Consider the following 17016-nt stretch of genomic DNA (forward strand, 5'->3'; position numbering starts at 1 on the left):
TGCCTGGGTACACGATCGAAAGCCTTGACTAGGTCAAGAAAAAATACCCAGGATTCTTTTCCGTGTTCTCGTCGTTTGCGAAGGGCTGTTTTAACTGTAAAAATGGCATCAATGCAGCCTCGATCAGGTCTAAACCCACATTGCGGTTCTTGGTCAAGATTTTCTTCGATTGGTAATAGGCGAGAATGTAAAATGATTGCAATTATCTTGTAAGCAGTCTCAAGTAACATGATCCCACGATAATTCTTTGGTAAACCAAGATCGCCTTTCTTTGGTAGAATCGTCAAACGTCCTACATTCCAGTCATTAGGTATATTTTCAGTTTGCCAAATTGAAAGTATGATGTTGGTAAGAGTTTGACTTGTTTCTGGATGATCAATCAAACATTTCCATATTTGTGGTTGTATACCAGAGTCTCCTGGAGAAGTGTTCTTTAATTTTTGTATAGCTTTTCTGATTTCATCCTCAGTTGGATCATGATCGCATCCTTGAACGATGTCGTGATGAGGGATGGGGTCGAGAACGGATACATTAAAGTTTTCTTCTCTATTGTAGAGATTGTTGAAATGTTCATAAAAGACAGTTGCATTTCTTGAGGAGTGGAACATAAGGCACCATTGGTTTTTTCATTTGTCGAGAAACTGAATGTTTTGGTTTTGAGAGTCCGTGATTAAGAGCTTTGAGGGACTCCCAAGCTGGTTTCGTACCATGATTACGGTTGAGTCTTGAACAGTGATTTAAAATCCAATCGTTTTTCGATTTGGTTATTAGAGCTTTCAGTTTCTTTCTTGCTGAACGGAGACGGTTCAAAGAGGAGCGTGTAGAGCGTTGGAAGTAACTTTTCATAGCTTGGTTTCGTGATTGGAATTAAGGTAATAAATTAGCTGAGTTTGCTTGAAACCATCCTGGTTGATTTTTTAGTTTTATTTGGAAGGGATTGCTGGCATCGTTCATTGATTCAGAAAGTGTTTTGTACGAACCATTTGAGTCAGAATCGTTGAATTTTTCGAGCAACATTTCGCAGAAATTATTACGTTTCGTCACATCTGAAAGAGCAGAGATATCGAGGTTTGTCATTTTACTAGGCAGATCAGTCTTCTTTTTCAAATCGTTTCAGAATTTTAAGTTTAATAAATATAGGCTCGGTGATCACTATCTAGAAGGCATGCAGTGACTCCAGCATCTCGAACTCGATGTGTCATTTGTTGATTCACAATAAAATGATCAATTTGGTGTGGTTTTTTGCTACGTGGATGAATCCAAGTACCGTACTCGTTCTTTTTGAAGCAACTTGTCATTGCTGAGAGATTGTTAATAGAGAGATAAGATCGATAGCGTCTGCCTGAGTTATTGATATGAGAAATTCCGAAATTACCGACAGGGTCCTCGTTTTCTGATGAAGTACCCATACTGGAGTTCGTGTCTGATCCGATCAAGAGAATGTCATTGTGATGTTTCTTTGCGATGCATGAGCTGAGCTGATCGAAATATAAATCCCATTCGTCCTCAGGTGCATTTCCGACGGGGGCATATGTTGAAATCAAAAATACTCCAATATCTCTGTTTTCATGATCTCTCAAAACGAGGCGCACTGCCATTACTCTAGCACCAAAGTTAGTATACATCTCATAACCTCCTGCCTTCCAGGCAGCTTCTCCGTCAGAGTTCAAAACAATTGCTACGCCTTGTGATCCTCTATTCCCGTGTTGGACATTTTTATCGAGACCAACAGAAATAATTTTAAAAGAGTCGTTCTCTAACAGTTCGATTCCGTTCCGCCATGTTTCTTGTATGCACATTGCAATGGCATTTCGTTTTTTCATAATGTTTAACAAGATTTCAATTCGAGTGTCATTTTTCATACCTCGTACATTTTGCGATAATACTTTGACCGTCCTGATCTTATGTCTTTTCTTTCCTTTTGCCATTACTGTTTTCCGAACTTGCGAGGCCTGGAAGAACAGCGGAGAAAAAAGTCCAGTTCTGCTTGAGTGGTAACCAGTGTGATTCGCGTTACTCAATGCCAAATGAATAGGACATCTCCTTCTGCTTTACGAGTTGTTCATCATCATCATGTTGTTGTTCTTCTGGGTGTGGTGGCTAACGGACCTAGTGATGCCGATTCAGGTGGCCACCACACCCTATTTTTAGGTTTAAGTCTGAAAGAACAACTTATTCACTTATTCACTAATTCTTAATGGAGTGAATTTTTAAACTTTTTTCAAAAGTGAGAATGAAAGTTGCACGATTTTCATGTTACGAATTTAACTTTATATAATCTTTGTAAATATTCAATTTTTAGTATTTGTCATATAATATCAACACAAAAAAGGCTGATACTTCAATTTTATTTACACCGACCTTCGTTTACCTTTACCGAAAGTTAACTTTAACGCCTCTTGAATGTTTTCGACACGACACAAGGAGTTCCGTTACAGGCTCCAAATAAATACTGGAAAATTTTGATTTTAACCAAATTTTGGCCCAAAGTAACTTTCAGAAATCGTTACCGACAAGCCCCTCCCCCAGCCCCTTGAGACGGCGGAAAATCTATTATTGGGACTTTACACTCACAGATTTATAATAAAGCCCGAAGGGCTAGATGTAAAACTTTCGCTGGAAAGTGTACCGTGGTTAGGTAGGAAATCTATGCTAATGTGTGGAATGCGTGAATCATCAAGACATGTTTAGTTTGGAGGTTAACTGGGCTCCCCGTTAACGGCGCACGCCTTCTTCCCCCGCCCTAGTCGCGCGGCTGAGGTCGAAAAAAGTGGCTAGAAAATGATTTTCGTGATACACCTCTTAGATTCCACTTTTTTCGATGGAAACTCTCGAATTAGTATATGTAGATTCCAAAATCAAAAAGTTTCCACGATATTATCGTGCAAGTAACGAGTAAATGGCGATTTTTTGCGTTTCCAGGCAAAATTGCAAGGCCTGGAAATTCATGATTTTTGGGGGGTCTTCAAATTAAAAAAAGACCTATATCACATGATAGAGCTCTTCAAACTGAGCAAAAAAGTGTATTACACCAAAGTCCCAACTTCTCTAGATCAAAAGTTATGGGCCTATTTGTGGTCAAAAAGGTGTTTAATTTTGCATAAATTAATGCAGATTGTGGGGAAATTCCCTGTTTTTCCATCAGTTTTTTTACCACAAATAGGCCCATAACTTTTGATCTAGAAAAGTTGGGACTTTGGTGTAATACATTTTTTTGCTCAGTTTGAAGAGCTCTATCATGTGGTATAGGTCTTTTTTTAATTTGAAGACCCCTCAAAAATCATGAAAAAAAATGAATTTCCAGGCCTTGCAATTTTGCCTGGAAACGCAAAAAATCGCCAATTACTCGTTACTTGCACGATAATATCGTGGAAACTTTTTGATTTTGTAATCTACACATACTAATTCGCGAGTTTCCGTTGTTTTTTCTGGAATCTAAAATATGTATCACGAAATGAAACGTTTTTCGACCTCAGCCGCGCGACTACCCCGCCCGCCCGATTTTTGCGAAGCGAATTTATGAGCGAAGCAGTTTTGCTATATTGTGCACGTACCTTTAACTTCTATCCCAAGCGAAAATTTGCTATAAAATTTGCTATATAAATCACATCTTCAAACCGATGATTTTATCAAAATGACCTTGAATGGTTTGGCTTGAAGCCACGAAAACTTCTCGGTTTGGTAGCTAGGACTGCGAAAAATGCCGTTTTAAAATGGTGTACCCTAACAGTGAACAGCAACAAAATTACCGGAAGCCGAAACTTAGAATCGGACTTAGAATCTGAAGTTGATCAAATTGCCGCGCGGGCGGCACGCATCTAAGCAATCTAAGCAGTGCTTCTTCGCTTTTAAATGTTTATTTTGCTGTTAAATGGGAAAAAATTAGTTTGAACGTTGACAGAAAGGATCTTCATCATCCCTTGACTTTTAACAGCAAGTATCAAGTATCAAATAAGGTCAATTAATGAGAGGTTTTTGCAAGTCGCGCGGCGGGCGGGAGGAGTGCTCTTTTAGTGAACGAAACTTACCTTGCAAAACCAAGTGGATAATCTATGGTATGATAAAGAAGTACGGAGGTAATCAAATTTGTCGAATTTGTCAAGAAATAAATTAAAACTGCCCAAGAACCAACAAGCCATCTTTGTATGTACATTTTTGTTTTTGTTTTATTTTTATGTTTTGATGATTTCGACAGGCGATTCGTGATTCGAATAAAAATGTTCGATCGTTCGACTAATATCGTTCGATTTTATTAAGGCACCATTTACACTAGAATAACTAGAAGGAAAAAAAAGAGCGATGCGTGGCGGGCGGCGGCGGGTGGTGTGCCGCTGTGGATTATGTGGTGTGTTTGGGGCATTAAGACTCTTACGACCCTGTCTCTATAATAGCGGCTTTATTAGAGGGATTTTTAGAGTGTCTCTTATTTTGCTAGCAACTTGCGAATTGAGGTGGAGTCTGGATCGCTTCGCAACCCTTATACAATACGGCTAGTTAAACAAAAAAACAAGATTTCCTAGAATTACAACATCAGCTTAAAGACAGAGATGAAGTATCGTGGGTTGGGAAATACAAAGATTTGATTGGCTCAATGGTTTCAAAAGTTCCAATAAAGATGGTAGTCTCATTGCTGTAAACAAAAAAGATCAAAAGCAAGATTTTTGGATTTATGCTACTCAAATCAAAAGTCAATAGGTCAAGAACACTCAACAACAAAAAAAACTTTAAACTTACCAGGTAGTAAACCACTATTTACCATAAAATTTTTTTTCTAAAATGAAGAGATTTCATTTAGCTTTCATCTGTTGTTTGTAAAAAATTATCAAGAAGCCTAGGGCTAGGGGGGGCCACTCGGCCACTCACTCTACTCACGTCATATCAATTTGTTTTTCACACAAAGCATTTAGACAGGAGACCCTTCGCCTTCCTGTATTTTAATAATCTGATGTACACAGGAGAGGCACCGTGAGATTGAGTGACTTGTATCATCAGTGAAGGCTAATATTCATAGCCCTCAAATGAATGACCTGGCTGCTGGTCTATAGACCTTTTCGCCTTTCCATCCGCCATATTGAATTGTATGCAAAAATTATGGTGGCCGAATTGCCGTGGTGAAATTCCCTTAGAAAGTATGCAAAACATATGCAAAAAGAAAGTATTAAATAAAAACTTACATGCATAATTGGCATTATATTAAAGTGTAATCTTGTAGAAGAAAGATTAAATTTGCTTCTCTTGAAAACTAAAAACAATTATATTCACTCATCTCTTAGAACAAGCACTTCAAAAGACCATAACATTAGACAGAAACTCAAACTGAAAAATCACCCGCGAAGGTAAAAAATAATCCTTATTCGGCTGACGGCAAATTATTCTCCTGGGAATAGAGCCGCCAAATGATCAAATCAAAACATTGATAAAGTGTGACGTCATAATTATTGTTTTCAGTTTGCGTGTTTTGAAAGTTTGATGTGTGTACTCCGTCTTCGTGGAATTTTTTAATGGCATGAAAACAGAATATGCAATGTCTTTCAGAACAAATTCCTAAAAGGCTTTTATTGTTGTTCTGTAAATATTTCTTTTTGGATTAAGAAATTCCATCTTTTATTGTTCTAATGATTATGATATTTATTTATAAGATGCTTTGTTGTCTTTTTAATCTTTGTGTAAACTTGCCTATGTTTTGCATATATTCCAACTAAATCCAACCACGGCATTTTCGTTCCTGTATTTTTGCATACAATTCAAGATGGCGGACGGAAAGGCGAAAAGGTCTATTAAAATACAACTACGCAGCTCTGCTCGCAGCTCTACTCTACCATTTTTGTTTTGATTTAACTTTGTATTTTAATGACCAGCCAGGTCTTTCATTTGAGGGCTATGCATGTTAGCCTCCACTGGATGCAAGTTACCCAATCTCACGGTATGACCTGTGAGGCAGATTTCTGCCTCAAAAAATTTACAGTGGGAAAATCGAATTTAGCGCTGTCCTCACTTAAATAGTCTAAACTTAAACTCCTATATCAGGATTAGAAACTACTAGGCTAGTCTTACCTCCTTTGTCGTTTCCTTTACAACAATACAATGGTTAGGGTGGACAGGACAAAATTTTCCCCTCAATTTTAAAAAACCAAACTAATTTTATTTGAAAGTACTTACCTTTGAGAGAAAAATGAGGGGTCATTTATTAAAATTGGTTAAGTATTCCCAAAGTTATTCCATTTTCAAAACACAAAAAAATCACCTTTTCAAAGAATCGCCTCCTTACACCACGCCAGCAAGAAATAATTTTCGGAACCACCAAAATCGCGCCAAAAATGGCAGATGAAATCTAGTCTTCCATGTGGCGGGGTGTGGGGAGTTTTGCTGGTGCGGTCTGAAAATCAGCCCAATGACTGTTAAACTTTAGCTTATCGCTAATGAGTTGGAAATGATAGCTAAATACAAATTTCACCACTAGAAAGCTGAAATCCTCAGCTTTCAGATGGTGTATGGTGCTTAAATGAAAAAATCCGCAATCTTGTTAAAAAATCGCAATTTCTTCTTATTTTTCGAAATTCCAGACGGCCTGTAGATTTTCAATTAAAGCAGGTTGTAGCCTAATCTTACCCTGGGTTTACTAAAAAAACCGCGATTGAAAAGATGAACCAGCTCAATAGCGACAGCCATTTGTTTCAATGTGGGTCGAGAATTTTCCGGTGCCGTGGTCAGCGCTAAATCGCGTTTTCACCTTGACGTCGAAAAACATGAATATCTTTGGAAAGAAAATAGATACCTTGATGCAGTTTTTTTTACTTGTTTCCCTGATAATTCCTGATTGATTTAAAAAAAAGAATGAACACATTTGGATGATTTAAAGGTAAGTACTAATGCCTTGAAGTTCATTTTTGTAAATTCTTCCTCGTTCCGCGCAAAAAATCCTGACGAGTGCGCACCCTACAATGGTGACAAAGTTGACACAACACATGTGTACATGTATATTGATAAGTGACAAGTAATCCCTGAGAGAAGTTTTTATAGAAATCTGCAACAAAAACAAAAGTGGTCTCTTCTACTGATTGCTTCTCAGCGCTCCTTTGTAGCTGTTTATCAAATTTCCACCAATGTGCAATGAGGTTGCTGCATTTCAAACGGCCTTTCTTTTTGGCACCCATGGCCTTTCAGTGCCTTGCACGACGAACAGCTGTAAAATCCGACCAATCATATATTTGTTTCAATCCGTCATCTGTGGCTTAGTGTTTTTCCTCATCTTCAATTTACTGAAGAAAGCAGGAATTAGATGATGTCAACATTACGCCAACTTCAATTTTTGTCCAATAAATAATGGATGCCATTGTTTAAGAAGTATCCAATCAAATTAAGGTTAAGCCCTTTCATCTAATCAGAAAGGATTCTTTGAAGATTTAATGCTACAGATTGATCTAAACCCCCCCCTGATTTATAGCGGCAAAATAAGTTCTTTATCATGGACTCATGAGCAAAAGAATGCGCTCCAAAATTTTTAAGGGTTTTATGGAAAAATAAACTGGCAATTTTTAATGAAATTATTGCTTACTCTCGGGTGCCTAATAAACCTACAGACCAGAATAAACGTACAGGGGGGGATGAAATTGGAATTAATAAACGTACATGCTGAAATAAACGTATAGGCGAGAAATCAGAGCTAAAATAAATAAAAGTACAGGCTAAAATGAACGTACAGGGAAAAATTTTGTTTTGATTTGAACGTCTGAATTCAAATCAAACGCTCGAATTTATAGCAAAACATTCAAATTTACTTGTGTAACATTCGAAATCTCCCACAATACGTTCAAATATAATTAACGGCCTTTCTACACGTCTTACTTGAACAAAAAATAACAATTTTTTTTCCAGTATGAATCGATATATTGGGTCAAAATAAATAACCGTACAGTCTGAGAGAATAAACGTACAGGTGGGAAAATTCTTCAAAATAAATAAACGTACAGGTCCTATTAAGGTGCGTACAGGCGGGAAATTTGACACGAAAAAAATAAAGGTACATGTACGTTTAGGTTAGGTTAGGTTTATTTCAAATTGAATAACATAAAGAAAGAAACTATGTACATAAGTTTTTAACCATTAGTGGCTCTCGTGCTATGTACACTTTGCAAGAAAAATAAATGATTAAAGATCAAAATGTTGGTTCCAAGAAAATGAAAATACAAAATATGGAACAGTAAATGTTAACAGAAATAAAAGAGTTAAAATCTAAGGAAAAAAATTATATCAGGTGAGCAAAATTTTGAAGAATGTTGGCTCTAGTTCTAGTTGTAGTGATATATTAGCAGCAGACAATAAAGTACTTTAATGGGATAAATTTTCGCGGGGATTAGATTTTGCGGTTGAGCTCATCCGCGAAATTTTAAGATTTCGCGGGGATTAATTTTCACGGATGAGGGATTTCCTGATTTTTCGTGGGGATTTAATTTCGCGGATTGGGGTACAAATTAAAAATTTTGAAAAGGGTCAAAACATTGAAATAAAATTTTTCCAGGAAAATTAAGAATTTTTTTTTCAAGTAATAAGAGGGTGTTTTGGAATAGGGCGAGGAGATATGTATTACAACGATTACAAAAACGATCTTTTGCTAACAAGCACATCGAGGATTTGACCTTTTTCGAGGGTTGCATGCCCTCATGTAGAAAAAAAATAAAAAACAATAAAAATAGAAATTTCGCGGATTGCAAAAAAAATTCAAATTTTTCGCGGAAACTAATTTTCGCGGATGGGCCTTTTTCAAATTTCCAATGGGACTTATTTTCGCGGATGACACCCAAATCCGCCAAATCCGCGAAATCTGCGAAAATTAATCCCCGCCAAAATTTATCCCATTAAAGTAATCTCTCAAAATGAGACTTTAGCAACTGTCTCATTATTTTCATATCATTTTAGAAAATGGATTCACTAGATACAAAAATACTGAAATAAAATGAGATTTACTGTGGAAAACAATGCCAGGACTTGCTTCAGATCAAGCAACACTTGATGAAATCCTTGAAGTTAGAGCAGAACCCCTAACTGAACAAGAGTTATGGAGTGTTCTGTTAGAATGTGGAAATGCCCTCAAAAGCATACTGAGTAAAAGTAAGTGTTTTTGTAAACAACAATCTTTTCTGAGACTTTGGAATAAGGCTGGGCTAATCTTTGATAAATTTCTGGGAAATCTTGAAAATAATTTTTTTCCTTATAGTTATACTTTCTTGATGTTAATCTGTTTATAATTGCGTATAATTGAATGTTTTTTCCCAATTTTCACATTTTTTTCTTCCTTCCACCAGCTGATCAAGAAAGGCTGCTTCATCTTTCCCTAACACTACGACCAGATACAATCCTTCTCTGTTTGAATGGGAAAGTTAAGTTTGCAATTACAAAGCATGGTAAGATTAAAAAATATTTGGATTTGTGTGTTATGATATTTTACCACTGTGTCCTTGAACGTTTTTTCTTGGAAGAGATTATTTTGTTTACGTTTTGTAACAAACTATTCAATTCAAAAATTTTTTTTTCATTTTAGCAAAAGCCAATAAAAATTTCATTGCTCCTGAAAGTTTTAGTGTAGAAGGAAGATGTACAATATTAAAAATAGAAAAGGTAGGCAATCCCAATAACAACAATTTCCTAGTTTGAATTTGGTATGAGTGGCACCATTTTTATTTGGAATGTTTTAAGGTAAACATAAACAGCCTCTGTTAATGACCAAAAAAGGCCCTTTTTCTAGTGTTTTTCCACTAAAAAGGCTGCCCTTACCAAAACTTTAGCAATTTCAGGAGGGGCAGCATCCGCTAAAAGGACATGAAAAATGGCCTAATTTTATAGAGTAGTTTCGAAATAACTAATCATTATTTTCATCTATTCAGATGTTGGTTTATTGTCTTGGTATGACTGCTCTTGCAGCTGCAGAGAATGGTCTTGATGCCGACATGGTATGTCTTTTGTTTTCTTGCAGTAGTCTTTTAAACAAGGCTGTTTGTTTTTAATCAATTAGTGATTAAATTGGACTAATGGTAATTATGTTGATCTTTTTTGTTTTTATTTTCATTTGGATTTTTTAGACTCTTACATGATATTATCACCCTCACAATTACCTTTTCAACAAACACTTGACTATCAAAGGTTACTTTAAATACAAATATTATTTTTACATCCAGGACCTACAGTTGAGTAGAAAGCTGGAAAACTTGTTAAATGAGATGGTTGAAGATAATTGTGCCAGAAGATGCTCTGTTAATGATGTTATACAGGTACATATAATGTATTATTGGTTCAAAGTCTACTTCCAAGACATCTTCATTATTTCACAAAATCTCTTGTTGAGATGTAATTTAAAATCTTTAATATGAAAAAACTTTTGCTCAATGCGCTCAAAAAGATGATGAATCTTGGTCTCAAGTAGAAAAAATAGAAAAAGGTCTAACACACCATCAGTCTTAAAAAAGAAACTCCTTGTATTTCTCAATATTCCCAAGTCGTTACTAAAGAACTTTTTATTTTCTGTAACTCTCAGTCATGTAAAAGACAAGTAGATTTACAGGATTGCTACAAGGAAATACGGTTACTTGCAATGGAGATAGTTGGCCCCTATGGGTTACAAGTAAGTTGTTATCTATTTTTCCAAGAAATTTAAAAGGTCCCAAAATGCTTTATTCTATAGTCAAGATTGTCTTTGATTTTTATTATAGTTTGCTTAACTTCATTCCTTGTCATACAATGTTCGCAATCGTTAAAAAGAGAGTGCTGGGAAATTATGTCCAACAATCCTGCAATCATATTTCTTTTTCAATTCAGCCTTTGTCAAAATTTCCTTCACTTCCTGAACCACCAAGCAGTAAGAGAGATAAAACATTTAATGGAAGCGTTGAAGCCTTGCTTCCTCTTTCAAATTTACCACCTGTTGCAGGAAACAGGAAACATGGAAGAAGCAAAGATATGACAGGTTAGTTATATGAATGATCTACAATAAAAGACATTTTCTAAAAATGCACTGTTTTTGTTAATCGTCAATAATACTTTAATTATTTACATTTTACAGTAATTAAAAGCCAAAATTTCAGTAATATTGAATTTTTTACATTAGATGGAGGTATTGAAACACCTACACAAACAAAACGTAAACCTCCCCTCATGAAGAATATTATGACCCCACGATCAATAGATCACAATAAACCAAGACAAGTTGATGAGGAAAGTGTTCAAAGTAAACCTTGGTCGCCTACTTATTCAAGTCCAGATCTAAAAACCCTGCTAGATATGGAAAATGAGAAGCTCAAAACAAGTGGTTATTTGAGAGACCAACCTCGGCTGTTATTTTCTCCAAATAAAAGTCTAAGTATGCCATCATTGAATGATGTTGATGATACAGCAAGCGAAAAAGATTTCAATACTCCATCAAGGAGCAGGCCTAACTCAGGTTAGTTTAAAGAAAATAACATTTTTGAAATTTTAATTAGTGAGCAATGAAGCCACACTCTAAAGAAAGTTTTGCTGTCATGATCGTTAATGTAGTTTAACTACCTTTTTTGTACGAAAGATTTTCTTCTAAATATAGCAATCAATACTTTAGAATCACAAATAAAAATTACAATAATTATATATTTTGAAATTGTTTAGAAATGTTCTCTAATTTTAGAATATAAATCTCAACAACAATACAGAAGCACTGGCTTCATAAATAGAGCAAACTCCATCACAAGTTATAATTCATCGTCACAAATGTCCTTGACACATGGGGCTTATGTGCTTGATTCTGATCCTGTATCATGGCCATCTGAATTCACTATGAAAAGGTGATTGCCACTCTTATTTATTGCTGTTATTCTGATATTTTTGTTAGTGTTTCTTTTAACCAACTCAATGAAATCATTTCTCTCAGCAATGACAAGTTGCTTCAAAAAGAACGAGTACGGTACTTGGATTCATCCACGTAGCAAAAAACCACACCAAATTGATCATTTTATTGTGAATCAACAAATGACACATCGAGTTCGAGATGCTGGAGTCACTGCATGCCTTCTAGATAGTGATCACCGAGCTATATTTATTAAACTTAAAATTATGAAACGATTGAAAAAGAAGACTGATCTGCGTAGTAAAATGACAAACCTCGATATCTCTGCTCTTTCAGATGTGACGAAACGTAATAATTTCTGCGAAAATGTTGCTCGAAAATTCAACGATTCTGACTCAAATGGTTCGTACAAAACACTTTCTGAATCAATCAGAACGATATGCCAGCAATCCCTTCCAAATAAAACTAAAAATCAACCAGGATGGTTTCAAGCAAACTCAGCTAATTTATTACCTTTAATTCAATCACGAAACCAAGCTATGAAAAGTTACTTCCAACGCTCTACACGTTCCTCTTTGAACCGTCTCCGTTCAGCAAGAAAGAAACTGAAAGCTCTAATAACCAAATCGAAAAACGATTGGATTTTAAATCACTGTTCAAGACTCAACCGTCATCATGGTACGAAACCAGCTTGGGAGTCCCTCAAAGCTCTTAATCACGGACTCTCAAAACCAAAACATTCAGTTTCTCGACAAATGAAAAAACCAAATGGTGCCTTATGTTCCACTCCTCAAGAAAATGCAACTGTCTTTTATGAACATTTCAACAATCTCTACAATAGAGAAGAAAACTTTAATGTATCCGTTCTCGACCCCATCCCTCATCACGACATCGTTCAAGGATGCGATCATGATCCAACTGAGGATGAAATCAGAAAAGCTATACAAAAATTAAAGAACACTTCTCCAGGAGACTCTGGTATACAACCAAAATATGGAAATGTTTGATTGATCATCCAGAAACAAGTCAAGCTCTTACCAACATCATACTTTCAATTTGGCAAACTGAAAATATACCTAATGACTGGAATGTAGGACGTTTGACGATTCTACCAAAGAAAGGCGATCTTGGTTTACCAAAGAATTATCGTGGGATCATGTTACTTGAGACTGCTTACAAGATAATTGCAATCATTTTACATTCTCGCCTATTACCAATCGAAGAAAATCTTGACCAAGAACCGCAATGTGGGTTTAGACCTGATCGAGGCTGCATTGATGCCATTTTTACAGTTAAAACAGCCCTTCGCAAACGACGAGAACACGGAAAAGAATCCTGGGTATTTTTTCTTGACCTAGTCAAGGCTTTCGATCGCGTACCCAGGCAGTTACTATGGCTTATCTTAGAGAAATTTGGAGTTCCACCTAAATTAACCAGTCTTCTTAAATCCTTACATGAAAACTTCACCGTTAAATTCACCGTAGACGAAGTCACGCATATAATGTCATGTACCATTGGCGTGAAGCAAGGGGATATTCTCGGCCCCATACTGTTCACGTTTTTTCTTGCAGCTGTAATGATCACCTGGAGAGCAACCACCAGCCTACCATTGTGCATTTTTAGATCAAAACAGGATGCCAAAATGACCGGTCGGAGCTACCGTGCATACGGCGAGGAGTATGAATTTCAGGACTCTGAATATGCCGACGACACAGCCCTCGTTTTCGACTCAAGAGAAGACGCTAGTGTTGGTATAACCGCTCTGTATGACCCATTTCGACTGTTTTGGAATGGAGATCCATTCGGGGCCACCTGATTCGAAATCTGTCGTTCTTTTCTGCTCGAAACCACCATGTATGTATGACGATCCTGCAACCTTTGATCAAGCTGACCTATCGAATATAGTTTTTGGTGACAGATTTATTCCTGTTGAGCGAGAGTTTATTTATCTTGGTAGCGTCATAAGTTCCGATTCCTCAGATGATCTTGATGTTGATCGTAGAATACAGAAAGCGTGTAATGCATTCGGTATGATGAAAAGTTCATTATTTTCCCGCACTAAGATAAAGCTTAGTGTCAAAGCAAAAGTTTATCAAGCATTTATTCTACCCATCTTATTATATGGTGTTGAGTGTTGGAGCTTGACGGAAAAGCTTCTTTATAAATTGAGAGCATTTCACCATCGGTGTGTAAGAAGTATTTGTCGTGTTACTTTACTTGATCGTAAACGTACATCTGATCTTCTCGATAAACTTTCTATGGAATCGATAGACACCTACATTTGTCGTCAACAGCTCAGATGGGCTGGGCATGTAATGCGCATGCCTTGGAATCGCCTTCCACGGAAAATGTTGTCGTGCTGGGTCCGTTCTAAACGTCCTCGTGGTGCTCCGAGATACACATACGGTCGATCTCTTTTTAAATGTTTGAAAAAATCTGGCATTGATACTAATGTTTGGCATGATTTGGCTTTGAATAAATTAGAATGGAGAAATTTGATTCACTCTGTGAAAATTGATCCTTGATGATAATTACTTGACTAGTGTATTTCTTTTTACTAAGACAATACTATTTTATTTTCCGAATAGCATAGTGTTTTATTAGTTTTTGAAATTTATTTTATGCGCTGTGATCCTCATGCTTTAGGCATGTGGCCTATGCCCTTATTTTTGGGTAGGTTTAGTCTCTCTCTCACTCAATGAAATTTAACAGTACGTATTTATCTTCATCTTTTTACTATATACAGATACAACAGTGGCTCATCTATGACAAACTCTGGCACTGGAATCCAGCCCAATTTCAACCTACCACTTCGCCCCCCTGAACAACTTGATTTGGTAAGGTTTCTTTCACTGATAAAGCTTAAAATAGTTTAAATATCAATATTTTGCAACTTTTCAAGTGGTAAGCTTTTAAGAATCTCCAAAGCTCTCATATTTTCAAGTTTGAACCCAGTTATGTCATTTATGAATAGAACTGATTAGAATTGAAATGATTATACTTTGCACTCCTGTTTCTTTTTTCACAGAAAAAGCTTGGTCCTGAGTTTGTACGTATAACAGAGGATCCTGATAAAGCACTGATTGACATCACACCAGTAAGTATAAAATATTCTACCATTTTGATTGAATGGATCCTCTTAAACCACACCCATGTATTGACTGCCTAGGACAATCTTAGATGTGATGTAGTGTAAGCGAAACCTTCTTTTGAAGCCTTAATCACATGTCAAAAAATATTATATATACTATAATAGTCATTCATTTAATAATTTTGGTGCCATTCTCTCATTTCAGCCTCGATTAGGACCCTTACCAAAAGGCACTCGAAGGATTTCAGTCAATTTACCAAATAATCAGCAAGTTCAATTAAATGTCCAGGTGAAATACTAAACTCTTTTTTTTAAATCAAGTAACTGTTTTTTAACATTACAAGTCTTAGCCTCTTTTTAAGGCCCGATTTAACGTATCAGAGGATGTACTATTTTTCCTAGATTTATATTATAATTCGACCCTAATTTACTGCAATCCATACTCAGGATTGTAATTGAATACATATGTACCAATATAAACCAAAGATAACTTTGATGAATATAATGTACCCATAACTTGACTGTTTGGATTCAATTTCTACATCGTAGGTATCTTCAAAAGCCAAAGATGTGTTTGATCAAATCGTGAAGCATCTCTCTTTGAAAGAAACTTCATTATTTGGTCTAACCTATGTTAAAGGTAAGTTGGTTAGTTTAGTTATAACATTATCCAGGCGAGAATTTTTAGAAAATATTAATAACTGAATCTTTGGCTGTTCATGATTAATACTTTAAAATATTAACAAGCTCCAAAATAAGCCTAGTTTATATTACGTATTTTAAGTTTGCTTTGGAATACTGTAATTCTGTCACAACTTACCATCAGATTTATCCTGGTGACTGAATCAATCAGGCTTTTTTGACTTTAATTGTCCGACCTTGAGGTCTATGTCTTTTTTAAGCAACTTTCAGAAAAGCTGTCTAAACAGGTCTAAAGATGTTTAACCAGATTGTTTGTACGCACTTTCCCTCTATCCATGTAGATGGTGAAGAGTTGTTCCTTGAATTTGACACCAAACTCACCAAATATGCACCAACTGGTTGGAAAGATGAAAACTCCAAAAAGAAGAAAGTTGATTTCATTTTGTTTTTCAGAGTCAAATATTTCTTACAGGACCCAAGGATGTTAAAGTAAGTGCTAGTTTTTTTCAATCCAAAATAAAATTTACTTTCACTTTTTTTACTTTCAAAAATTGATGTTTTGGGTTTTGAATTCTGCAATGATTACCATTTTGAACAGGTCAGGCTGGTGCAGTGTCAGAGCAGATTGGATTTGTTTTGAAGTTTTGAGGTGCAGAAACTGACACATTTTTGACCAAACATATGCACTGTTTTCACCAATTATCTTTTCTTTTTCAGACACTGCTTAACAATACACTTATACTATCTTCAACTGCGTCAGTTCTTGTTATCTGGTTACATCCAGTGTCCTGATGACATTCTCATCAACCTCACTTCTTACGCACTTCAAGCAGAATATGGAGACTTTTTACCACAATACCAAGGTGTAGAATATTTCAAGAAAGAATTCTACATACCGGGAAAGGTGAAATTAGTTTCGTTACTTTCAGCTCTTCTTTTCGAAGGACTTTACTGATAAAAGTATTTGAGTTCTTCAAAAAACAATGGTTTTAAAGTAACAACGAAAAACGGTTGAAGTGATAAACAAAAAGTAGAAAGTTTCTTAATTCAAAAATGTTAAATTGTCTTACTTGGCAGAAATCTTCGCAAGAAAAGGACCGAAATTACAAAATTCATGCAAAAATTTATGAATTTTATTCATCCAAAGCATACGGCTGCCAATTTGAGTAGAGGGGATCTTTTAATTCATTAGATTTATTATTCATCTTAACCTTCATTTAACGTAACAGGTACTTAGCCGACTAAATCGCATCGACCTTCTACGAAATTTACCAATGCTTCACAAATCACGACAAGGGATGTCGACAGAAGAAGCAGAATTAGCGTTTCTCAACGAAGCTGCTTGTCTTTCAGAATATGGTGTCTTATTTCATAAAGTTTCAAGGGTATGATTGTGTGTTTTTTTTATATTTTGGTGTGGCTTTTATTTATTTAAAAAGTATTATAAGATCTTTCATCCCATAAAGGTTTCCGT

The 17016-nt window shown here is 35.8% G+C and overlaps 2 protein-coding genes across 3 annotated transcripts in view; one reads left to right on the plus strand and one right to left on the minus strand.

Moving 5' to 3' along the window:
• Window positions 1–1127: 1127 nt before the first annotated feature.
• LOC136806166 (uncharacterized) lies at window positions 1128–1928 on the minus strand. Its single transcript, XM_067062727.1, has one exon. The coding sequence runs from the start codon at window positions 1926–1928 to the stop codon at window positions 1128–1130; it is 801 nt and encodes a 266-aa protein (XP_066918828.1).
• Window positions 1929–8914: 6986 nt separating this feature from the next.
• LOC136806169 (tyrosine-protein phosphatase non-receptor type 13-like) overlaps window positions 8915–17016 on the plus strand; it is a 35067-nt gene continuing 26965 nt past the window's right edge. For both annotated transcript variants that reach the window (XR_010846527.1, XM_067062731.1), the window contains exons 1-16: window positions 8915–9108; window positions 9303–9401; window positions 9539–9615; window positions 9882–9947; window positions 10173–10265; window positions 10529–10615; window positions 10810–10957; window positions 11099–11431; window positions 11651–11807; window positions 14556–14646; window positions 14838–14906; window positions 15106–15189; window positions 15450–15540; window positions 15884–16031; window positions 16260–16446; window positions 16772–16927. Coding sequence is in view for 1 of the 2 variants with exons in the window: in XM_067062731.1 (XP_066918832.1) it covers window positions 8976–9108; window positions 9303–9401; window positions 9539–9615; window positions 9882–9947; window positions 10173–10265; window positions 10529–10615; window positions 10810–10957; window positions 11099–11431; window positions 11651–11807; window positions 14556–14646; window positions 14838–14906; window positions 15106–15189; window positions 15450–15540; window positions 15884–16031; window positions 16260–16446; window positions 16772–16927 (2019 nt within the window). In the remaining variant the exon portion in view is untranslated. The remainder of the gene's footprint in view (window positions 9109–9302; window positions 9402–9538; window positions 9616–9881; window positions 9948–10172; window positions 10266–10528; window positions 10616–10809; window positions 10958–11098; window positions 11432–11650; window positions 11808–14555; window positions 14647–14837; window positions 14907–15105; window positions 15190–15449; window positions 15541–15883; window positions 16032–16259; window positions 16447–16771; window positions 16928–17016) is intronic.

The sequence above is a fragment of the Clytia hemisphaerica genome, unplaced genomic scaffold, assembly GCF_902728285.1.
Source record: "Clytia hemisphaerica strain Z4C2 unplaced genomic scaffold, Clytia hemisphaerica genome assembly, whole genome shotgun sequence".
Classification (NCBI taxonomy): domain Eukaryota; kingdom Metazoa; phylum Cnidaria; class Hydrozoa; order Leptothecata; family Clytiidae; genus Clytia; species Clytia hemisphaerica.